Raw genomic sequence first — 11,692 nt, 5'->3', positions numbered from 1 at the left:
TTTTTAATCAAACAAAGATTACACATTTGTCACATGAAGGTAAGTTCGATTGAGGATCTGGGTTCATCTTTAGGTTGAAAGAAAGAATGGTGACATTCGTCAAGTTCAGCTCATCTGAGATGTACATTTTCGAAATTCATTTGGTTACAAACAGTTTTGAAGAATAGAAGATAGGGTTTCTTTTGATAAAATAAGTTAAATTATGTTATTTATGGGACCTCAGTTACTATTTTTGGTCCGCCGGATTTCGTTCCTAAGTGCTAGCGGTGATTCGTGGACACTTTTAACACCGTTTTGAGCAATGTGTTGAATTACATCGAAAAATCGCTTAAAATGTTTTTACACTATTCGCTGCAAAATGAAATTCTCCCATCTGAAAAAAATTCATTCGGTTTTAAAAACAGTTTTGAAGAAGATAGTTTCTTTGGTAAAATAAAGTACTGTTATGTCTGACTGGGTCCGCAATTACTAATTGTCGCCGATTTCGTCATAATTACTAGCGGTGATTCGTGGACGATTTTAACACTTTGTTGATGCCTGACTTCGACCGACAACAAAATCGCTTTAATTGTTTACACTATTCCACCTACAAAATGAGCTTCTCCCATCTGAAAAAGAATCATTGAAAAAATAATCCAAATTCCCTTTTTTGTGCGGCAGCAATGACGTTTGTAGCAAAGTGTTCAGGTTGAATACAGGAAAAATATTGTTTATCTGATTTGTAAATGTACTGTGTGGGTGTCGAAAGATCCTCCTTTTCTTTTCAACGTGACATCATTGTTTTTTCCTTGTAAGGAAAATATATTTCAAGCCCAGGTGATTGCAGAGAATTACTATTATTAGCCAGTTATTAGCCTCAGGGAACTAACCGTTAACATGAAAATACATGCAGTGCAGGCTAGATTTTTCGGCCAAAGTTGAAAACCTGAAAATTTCATAAGTTCATTCCAACCAAAAAAGCTCTGTCTGTGTACATTTTTTAGCTGTATGGGTGTTGCAATGATCCAGACATTCAAGGATAATCAGGAAATTATAAAAACTATTGCGAATTTGACTTTTCTGGTGTAAAATTAGGGACACAGTAAACAAGATGTGACAAGCACACACCACTGTCCACTTGGTTAACCAAGTTTTGGCAAGTTGCAAGTTGCAAACCGGAAATTTTCATGAATTCATTAAACCAAACAGCCTCTGTCTGTGTACATTTTTATCTGCAATTATGTTTACAATGATCACAGACATTCAAGGATAATCAGGAATTATAAAAAGTATTGTGAATTTGACTTATATGGTGGTAAAATTATGTTACACATTAAAGACGTTACAAGCACACACCACTGTCCACTGGGAACCAAATTATCATTTGCTTTACTACAGGAAATCGCTGAATATGTGTTTTAGCTGTCTTCACCCTCGAAGCTGGTTTAAAGATCATTGCCTATGGATTCCTCTTTCATCATGGAGCTTACTTCGCAAGGGATGGAATATTTTAGATTTGTAATTGGTAGTGGTCGGGTAAGTTTACGATCTTTCAGTTTGTTCAAATAAAAGGAAATTAATGAATTATTTATGGTATCAAAACAAAAAGGAATCTATATTATTATTTTGTCAAGTGATGCAGTGTCTGGGTTTGTGATACACCAAGTATTAGATGTAGTACAGGTAAATTCTCATATTACGACATTTGATCACTCAATTCATTGCCAAATATATATTAGACAGAATAGTTTATTTTTTCCTGTGTGGGTAGTGATTCTAGGTAAGTAATAGAGTGACATAGTTGTTTTGATGTGGTTCAGTGATAATGTTGTCTCATTATCTTCGACAAAGAACTTTCTTGTATTTGCTTCTATGTAAATGATCAATTATTTTATTTATAGTTGGAGGTTTTGCATGTCAAATCATGAATGTACATTGTTCGTTAAGAGCATGTTTCCATTTACAGGCATTAAGTCATTAGTTTGTTTTGTGTATTTGAGGTGACCAGTTTCATTCAACCAGTTGAACAACTATCCACCTATTGGACCACCTCCTAATCAAAAATATTGCTGAGCTCTCTCTGTGACCTTGACACAATATCATGAATGTATAATAATACAATGAGTTTGGCTTTTATCACAACAAATTATTATGGGTGGCTCTTATTATTGAAACCCAAACCAAATGTCACTGAACACCACCTGATGAAAACTTTACAAGCAAAAAGTATTGAAAAACACTTTATAAACATGTTTCAGCTGAATGACTCAGGCAATTTACGAGGACTGACGGATTATATATCAGTTACAGGACCAAAGTTCAGGGTCTTATACGAACTGAGGAGAAGACAGTGCTGCCTTTGTAAAAAAAAAAAAAGGACATCTGCAAATGGTAGACTCTCTAGTGCTGTCAGATAAGGATAATAAACTGTAGGCCACACCTCACAAGCTTCCAATGTCATAAGCTTTGGGACATAAAAGAACCCACATTTTCCCAGTTGCATAGAGTTTCTGGTTTTGTGGTCTGCCCTCTCTGGAATAACATGATTGGGAGAGTAAACGCCCATGGACAGGTTGTTCAAATGCCAATTTACGTTAATTAACCAAGGAGTTTCTCTACTCCCAAATGCTGGTCAACACTGATATTCGACCGAACTTTACATTAGAAGAAGTCAATCTTGAAAAACAAAAATAAGCAAAACAAATTTTCACCAAAAAGTTGAAAACATGAAACAAAGGTTTACGCTAATCCTGGATTAAGTTAATCGGCTTTTGAACAACTGGCCCTGAAATACTAGCTACGCCAAGCCACTTTAAAATCTGAGGACAAACAAAGATATGATCATGATGATTTTGATGATGATGGGTGAGAGTGCAGCAACAAAAGTGCTTTTGAGTTCTAGGCTGTTGTCCCTGTCTGGTAATACCATGTTCTTGTGTCAAAATATTGTCAAGAGAAGACACGGGGGACATTTTAAGTTAGTTGCCTGAGACACCTGCTGATAAATTTATGACATGCAACAAGACTTGCCTTGTTTCACTGTCAGGCAGCTGCTGGAGAACTTTAGTAACTACTTAAAAACTATCATGATCTTTTAGCCGTTTAAATTCATATTTCCCACTTAGAGTATGCAGTTTTCTTACAATCATTAACATCATTGGATCTGTAGAGGACTCAATTCCATTCTTATCCCTTAGATTTGCAATTATTCTGTAATTGGTCAATTTAGTCTGTCACATTCTACTCTCTTTCTCTGTTTTATATCCAAGAGATTAAAAATGAATAACTTTCGTCTCTTAATTTTCTGCACGTTATGCTTCTTTTTTCCAGTACAAATTATGTATCTGTTAAGGTAGTCTGACTGAAATAACTTTGTAATTTGGATATTTTGTTTTACTATTTTTTTACAGATTAGCGACTATTTTAGTAAAAGCATTTTTGAGCTCTGGAAGCTTTGACGTTAAGGCACTCAGAGCATTCAGAGTTCTTAGACCTCTTAGATTGGTCTCTGGTGTCCCAAGTAAGTGAATTACAGATAATTAAACAGTAATGGGGTTATTTTCCATAAAAATAGTATTGCGGTCTGACATCGAGTGAGGAGAGCATAGAAATGCAGATAAGAAGAAGTGGAGATAAGAAGACGATTGTTTGAGCATTAGCCCTTCTCTGGAGGGAAGCACCAAATGTACCCAAATTTGCGTCTAATTTCCTGGAACTTATAACTTGGTAAAGGAGCTTGGGGGGGGGGGGTGGTGGGGAAGGGGAGAGGAGGGGGCAGGGGTACAATGAATTTGATACACAATAACTTCCCTCTTCACTAAGATGCATGAGACCTGGGGTGGTTAGCAGCGTGTTGTATGCCGTGTGTGGAAATTTTAGGCTGGGAGCTTTTTCTGAACTGACTCGATAGGATTCAGGAAAATTGGCTGGCCAACACAAGCAGCGCTATCAAGCATGAATATTATAACAGAGATTTATACACTGTACTTGAAAACAGACCAACAGACCTTATCAACCTACTGGAGGGTATAGAGATATTTACATATACATGCCCTTCTAAAGATAATTATCTTCATGTTGAGCATTCCATGTTAGATGTTAAATCTGTATACCTCATGGGAAAGTAATGGCTTAGCAATGTGTGAAAGAACTGCTAGGCAGGATTCGACCCTAAAACCTCAATAACACCAGTAAGATGATCTACCCATTGAGCTATTAGAACTCCTGGTAAACTACAATGTAGTAGGTCAGTTATCTACAGGGTAGGTCTTGAGTCGATATATACACCTCATCCCTGCATTTGTAATTTTCTTTTCTTCAGGTTTACAAGTTGTGCTGAATTCCATCATCAAAGCTTTAATTCCTCTTTTTCATATTGCTCTGCTGGTTGTCTTTGTTGTTATAATTTATGCAATTATTGGTGTTGAGTTGTTTATGGGTCGCCTTCACAAGACGTGTTACGACAACATACTGGTGAGATTATGCACGTATTTTGTATACAATGTACATCATAACAACTGTTATTTGATACAGCATTTTCCGCTTGAACTATTCTGTTTCTAAATTTACAGGTGCAGAAGCTATGGAAGAACCACACCGTGCAGTTCTGGTGGCTCAGGATTCCATTGTGATGATAGCAAGGGACAAGTCTGCGAAGGAGGCTGGAAAGGCCCTAACTATGGAATAACAAATTTTGATAATATTGGTCTGGCTTGTATGACAGTGTTTCAATGCATCACTCTTGAGGGGTGGACTGATGTCATGTACATGTACGGTTCAGAAGCATGTGGTTGAAGTAAATGGTGTATTTTCCTCTGACGGGGGAAATCAATCTCTGCATTCCTCTTGGGCAACTTCCTTACCCCACTATTGGTCCATTGACATAAGAGAGTCTTTTATACTCTTTGACTGTTGTACCTAAGTTCTGAATACTGTTCCAATACGGTTAACCAGGAGTCAACAGACAAAGAGTCGAATGCCCTAGATGTGCATGAAAACACGGGGGATAGGCTGGTGATGTTGATGATGATGGGGGAGGGGTGGGTGAAATAGGATGATCAATGTAACTTTGATTTGACCAATACATACTTAGGCCTTCCTTTGGGCCTTGTTAAATTTAAAGTTATTTCAAGTTTGTTTTCAAGGCCAGTCCAAGGGTAAAATATTTGTAATACTTACATGTTGTAGTTCTACTTTCCTTGGGGGATCATGGAGCTTGGATGTTGCCATCCATGTTCAGTACACCCAATCTGAGTCAGATCGTCTATATCCTAGACAATGCGAGTTGGGTTGAGTTGACCCAGCTTGGCTATACCAATACGGGTCGTGTTGGGTCGACTCCGATTGACAACTTGACTTGAGTTGATCGGACCGAGTCGATCTGCCAACATTTTCTACCCTCCGCATTTGCTGAATTTTCAAAGGATCACTCGCAAACTGACTTCCTGTAACACGAACCGACTTTTGGAAAGATGGGTTGAGTCAGCATCACTTGGATAGACGTGTAGAGACAAGTCAATTGAATTGAATCCACCTGCCACGATCCGACTCTTTGTGGGTAGATTGGACAACCCTTATGTTGCAGATATGTAACAGTTGTATGGTTGAAGTTACAGTCGTCAAACCTGGCTACAGTGTGAACCTAAATCAATCTTGAAGTTCTTGAAAATTGTTGATTATGATAGCACTTACTGTACCAATTCCTTTTCTTCTTTGAACAGATTAATGATGCTGTTGGTAATTCCTGGCCCTGGATCTACTTTGTCACGCTTATAATCTGGGGCTCCTTTTTCGTTCTCAATTTAGTTCTTGGTGTTCTTAGTGGGTATGTATGACTGTATTTATAAAGAGGTGTAGCCATGAGTGACACTACCTGGAAAAAATATGAAGGGGAGTCGAACCCATGATGTTGACACACTAATGACTAGTTTGCATGCTCTGTCAGTATGCTATAGCAGGATTTTCTCAAGGGGACCCTCTATCTCCACTTATTCCTTGAGTCAACCATTTCCCAAGTAAATTTATTATTAAGAACAGGTTTTTCCTGCGACAAGCATCATATTTCTCTGACGCTGAGATAGCTCTTTACGTTTTACATGTACAACAGTTGGCGTGCTTAGTCTCCCAACGGAGGCGCTCTATAAATAAATCTACTCGGGAAAGTATTGACTCCTAGGTCAAGTATGGGACCGATGAACTCCTGGCGAGAGGCAGTAGAAGACTCGTGGGGTCCTGGCTGGTAGCGATATATAGATAAATACAGTACACTGCATGTGCATGGTCTAACGCTAAATAAACGTTGTATTACCTTACCGGCGGTTAACTGTCGTTCTTTCGCCTCACAAGTTGTATTTTGAGCGATTTGGAAGATCTCGAGTTCGCTCTTTACTGTGCCTCTCAATAGAAGGACAAGGTGGAAGCTAATTTTTCAACGGCTCCAGCGCCGGGGGGATTTTTCCCCAGAAACTCGTATCGCTCCGCTTTCAAACTTCGCAGGAGAATGGCCGAAAGATTCGCGCTTCCTTGTGTACTCCTCGCTCGAAAATTCATTCAAATGGCCCGGAGCTAGCCCTCGAAGAATATCAAAATTTCATACCTTCTGAGCGATCGAAATGCGTGACACTTTTTATGTGTTCCAACTTGAACGGCGTCCAATCAGAAAGAGGCAATCAGCAGGCTGTCACACATAAAAAGTGTAACGCATTTCGATCGCTCAGAAGCAAAAGCTTGCCTTTGTGCATGCATCGCTAGTGAAAACCAGGCTTTAAAAACAAAAATGCCAAATATTCCCCAATTCGAAACTAGCCAATTGCATTTGCGTAGTAATTTTTTTCGACACTTGATCGAACATCGCTATAATAGACAGCTAAAAAATACTGTTTTTGAAAAAAATTTCATTTATTTCTCAAAATGCGAAAAAAGGTTCTGACGTTAACCTGAGGGTGAAAAATAATTGAACGGAGTATGAGTGACAGTCGTCTTTGGTCCAATTTTTCCTGCTTGAGTGTGTCAAATCCCACATTTCCGTCCAGAAACGCGTTTAACAAGACGCCCGCGCAAGTTTGATAAACGTCACGAAATGTTTCAATGCCACTTGCCTATTTAAAATGGTACTGTTTTGTTAAGGCTAGGGTATTTTAATAGACCTCTTTAGCTTGTACGTTTTGTTTTCAAATTTCAGACCACGCGATGTTCTCAAGGGAATTTTCCTTCTGTTTTTTTCATAAGTTATGCGTAAATACGCACGTACATAAAACGACATTGAAAGAAACTTTTCCTTGGAGTAACATTACGTGGTTTGAAATGGGGAAACAAAATGTACAAGCTAAAGAGGTCTATTAAGGGAAACAGTTATCTTAATAGTTTATGTTAAATCTAGAAGTATTAAAACTGACACACCAGAGAGACACAAATGATTCTTTCAATAAACGATTCTCTTCGTTGTCTGCATTTGTGGACAGTTGTTCAAAAAGGGGAACCCTGTTTCATAACACTTGTTTTACAAACAGTCGCTCTTCAGCTCAAAATCTTTTATACGAACGCGGAAGTTGCGAACGCGATATGGTGGATATGTTAGCGGCGAGTTGCGAAGCTGGCACCCACAAAACTAGCAGCTCGTCGCTCGCCTATATTTCCGCTTTTTTTGTTTTGCCGTCGTTGGACAGGCTACGACGGTGTAACCCTTTGTGGGACGCTAAACAAACCACACAGGATTCGAAGAGCTGGGCGCTATGACCTGACCTATGGCGGATTATTTTGAAGGACACTAGAATAGATTATCGAGACCATGTCTTTTTTTCCGCAGGGAATTTGCCAAAGAAAAAGCTAGAGCTCAGAAAAGTGGCGAATTTCAGAAATTTAGGGAAAAGCAGCAAGTCGAAGATGCATATAATGGGTATCTTGACTGGATTACGCAAGCAGGTATTTGTGCTTCTGGTCTCAGTTGTTTAAAAGGCTGGATGTCTTTATCCGGTGGATAAGTTACTGTCCATGCCCCAGTTGTTCCATGGGTGGATAGCGGTATCCACCGGAGAAATCACTATTCAGTGGATAGACACTAGCAAATAAAACCAATTGAGTTATCCAGTGGATAGTGATTTATCCAGTTAACAGTGCTATCCCTCCTTCGAATAACTGGTGCCTGACTATTAAAATTAATATACTTCACGTTAAAGAGGGCGCGTATTCTCGGTTATTTGAGGAAATACTGGAATCTTTGAACATTAGAACATCTGGGACTTGAGGGGGCATTGCGGCCCTTTGGTTTGGGTGCTTGCCTTGGAATTCCGGGATCCCGGTTTCAAGACACGTTCACAAGACCACTCGTTGAATTTGTTCCTGGTAGTCCCTGGTTCAACTTGTCAACTGCACCTGTAAATAGCCAACTGGTTTGTGTCCGGCCAGTTGGGATTCTTAACAGTTGTTGTTGTTATTCTGTTCCGTCGTTTCGTTGTGTTTCATTGGCCCTGGAAAGCCCCTATGGGGAACGGTCAACTAAGTACGTATGTATGGCAACATTTTTGACAGAACATTAAATTTTGTGAAAATTGAACTTTTATCTCACGAAAAAGAAAAAAAGCGAAGGAGATTACATAGAAAGAAAAAGAAATATACAGAGTAAAAATAACTGATTGAAGAACGCTGGAAGTTTGGAGAGCACAAGGCTAAAAGGTTTGATTAAAAAATCCATTAATTCACTGAATAATAGCGTTTTTTAGAGGTAGACGTTAACGGTTGTAACCGGACCGCTATTACAACAGACTTCTAATTACTCCGCGCTTTTTTGAAGCAAAAGTATTGTTTTCTTTGTCACAACAGAGGACATCGAAGGCGACAGTGAGAGTGAGACTGGTGACGAATCGAAAAGCTCAAGAAGAACTTGTAAGGAGTAAACTTTGCTTGTTGTAACAGTTGTGTGCTGTGCCTGTTGAAAAGGGCCATCTTCGACCGCTTATCCCAGCAGGTAGAGCATGGGAATTGTACCGTATGGGAGGACGCGGGTCGCGGGTTCAATCTCGAGCCGGTGCATCTGTCGCTCAGGCTCTTAAGAAAAATGAGAAGAAAGTACATGTACTGCCTTTGCAATCACTTCTGCAAATGGTTCGAATTGATTGACCTCTTGGACGATGACAAAAAGGTGTAGGCCCAGTTGGGGTTTTGAACAGTTGCTGCTGTTTCAGGCCCTGAAATGCCGCTATGGGGAGTGGTCAATTAAGCATGTATGAATGCATTTCTGTAACACAGACGCAATCGGGGTAAGAATGATTGCCACTTAATGAAATTTTTAAGCTTATCTTGCCGAGCACAAGGGTCCCACTAATTGATTAGTATATCTAATCGCATGGGTCCGAGGGCAATTAAGGTTAATTTCACGCGTATTTTGAAAGTTTTCACAAAATTTAGAAAACTTTGAAAATACAAGTGAAAGTTATAGCCTTAATTGCACGAGGGCACATTGCGATTACATGATTATCACATAAAGGACAAAATTATTGAGAGAAGCGCGTACAGTGCCGTGACAAATGACAATCAACACGCTCCCATTCGGTTAAAGTTCAATTCAATAAATAGTTGCTGTCAACAGAAATAGCGCTTAAAATGTATTTTATATGTGCCACATATGAAATACATTTTAGTTTAATCAGGAAAGAGATCCATTTCTCACTTCGCTTGCTATGGATAAGTAACTGTTAACCAAACTCGAACAGTGATATAAACGAAACCTTTACATTTTAGAGCTGAAAAAAACTATAATGCGCGTGCTATAAGAATCAAAACTCCAAAAGACTCTCTTGTGTTAATAAAAGTCACCGCATTTCCGTCAATGCAACCACTGAGCCTACCCAGCTCGAAGTTCGTATCGTAGTGACACACACGTACAAGAAGGAAAATTTTCCCCCTTTGAAAGCGATCCTATAAAAGTTGCGGCGTCGTTGAAAATGGACCAGTCTTTAAACGGTTTTAAAGACCGCTTTGTTTGCATTTCCCAGCGAGACTTCAAGAATTGACATAGAAATGGTAGATAAAATGAACGGCAAGAAATAGCAGTGCCAGAAGCACATCATGGCTGGTGTCATAATGAAAAGTAAGTGTTTTGCTATTTTGGTCATGCAGCGATGTTCTTGGAGCAAGAAGGAGAGTGATTTGAGATCGCGCGCACGTGTGAACACGCCCCCTTGCACGCGAATCAGGCAAAATCCACTGCACCCACCAACTAGAGCTCTCTTCGATGGTCTTGAAGTCCATTCCAGTGCGTTTTGCAAACAGCTAACTTTGTTGCTTATTCCAGTTAAGTTGATTTGAATTTCTCAGTTTTGATAATATGCTAAACCTTTCAAGGTTCGAGCTCAAAACAATTCTGTTAAAAAAATTAAGATGCCTCAAACCGGTTTCAACATTTTGAGACGACACTCCCTTTAGAACGATTGCCGCTGCAAATACTGTACCACGTAACAGCAATGTTATGGTACCATATGAAGCACCGATTATTTCCAAACAAAATGCGGTCATTATCATGACGTCATGAGTTACCTTGGAAACGGGAAAGCCCCTTGGCTTTCGTTGATCATATGTCAAAAACGTACTCGGTGACTTCCATTTGTTATTGCTGGAGACTGACCAGAAGTCTAAGATGAAATTTTTGCAAAGCTTAAAAAAGTTCTGTGAAGATGAATCAGAACCAGAAAAAAAAAATTCCTGGCATTAAGGTGGCTCTTAACCCGCTCCACAGAATTTTTGTAAACTTTGCAGAAAGTGTCATCTTGGCCTTCTGATCACTAATCAGCAAAAACATTAGGGGTCACTGAGTTCGTTAGTGAGATATGAGCAAATAAACACAACATAAAGGGTGTTTTTACGGGGTTTTCCCATTGCCACGTCACAATATTGAGCGCGTCTTAATAAATGGTGTTTCATATGCTACCATAACATTACTAATACAGGATATACCGTTGAAGTGCCTTCTAATAAGTACGTTGAAAGTGGTTTGAGCCACCTTAAGAAGTAGGTTCTTTATTCTTTTTACCGTCAATTTATTGTGTGTAAGAATTTCACAATGGATAATTATGTGGCTAGCCTTACATACGTATGTTTCATTGTGTGAGTAGTTTTAGCATAGGGTCTTTGTCATGGTTCGTGTCGGAAACAAACAACAACAACAACAACAACAATAATAATAATAATAATAATAATAATAATAATAATAATAATAATAATTAGAATAAACAACTTTATGAATAGCGCAGTACCTGTCGTTTTTTTGTTTCATTACAGGAAAACATTAAAACGATGGCACCATCGTACCAGAAGAGAGCTTCGTAGAGCAGTTAAAACTCAAGCGTTTTATTGGATTGTCATTGTAGTTGTATTTTTGAATTCTCTAACTTTGGCGTTGGAACATTATGGCCAACCACCTTTTCTTACAAATTTTTTAGGTAAGAAGTTGTATTTATCGGAGTTGTCCCACCAGTAAACTTTCTATGATCCAGGTTTTCCGCTGACTTCTGAGCTAGCGTATTCTCTACTAAGAGCTTTCGCAGCGCAAATTTCAAACGCCGAAGATCCCGTGACTCGCTTTGTCGTCAGCTATTTAACAATTTCCCATGAAGGTCACATTACTCGGTTAGTGAAAACGGTTTGTCGAGGAAGTACGCGCCAAGTAATGGCTCCTGGAAATGCCACATATCTTCAGTCATTTCTAGTAAACTGAGAGATC

General features: G+C 39.0%; 1 protein-coding gene across 1 annotated transcript in view; it reads left to right on the top strand.

Annotated features, from left to right (window-relative positions):
- The window catches only part of LOC138056498 (voltage-dependent L-type calcium channel subunit alpha-1D-like), a 59,173-nt gene that overhangs the window by 15,620 nt on the left and 31,861 nt on the right, over positions 1–11,692 (top strand). Inside the window, 5 exon segments of the mRNA XM_068902315.1 lie at positions 7,784–7,899; positions 8,797–8,866; positions 9,969–10,000; positions 10,003–10,063; positions 11,251–11,411. Of these exon segments, the coding sequence (XP_068758416.1) occupies positions 7,784–7,899; positions 8,797–8,866; positions 9,969–10,000; positions 10,003–10,063; positions 11,251–11,411 (440 nt within the window).

The sequence above is a fragment of the Montipora capricornis genome, chromosome 7, assembly GCF_036669925.1.
Source record: "Montipora capricornis isolate CH-2021 chromosome 7, ASM3666992v2, whole genome shotgun sequence".
In the NCBI taxonomy this organism is placed as follows: domain Eukaryota; kingdom Metazoa; phylum Cnidaria; class Anthozoa; order Scleractinia; family Acroporidae; genus Montipora; species Montipora capricornis.
The sequence above is the reverse complement of the archived record's forward strand: the minus strand, read 5'-3'. Positions and strand labels throughout refer to the sequence as shown.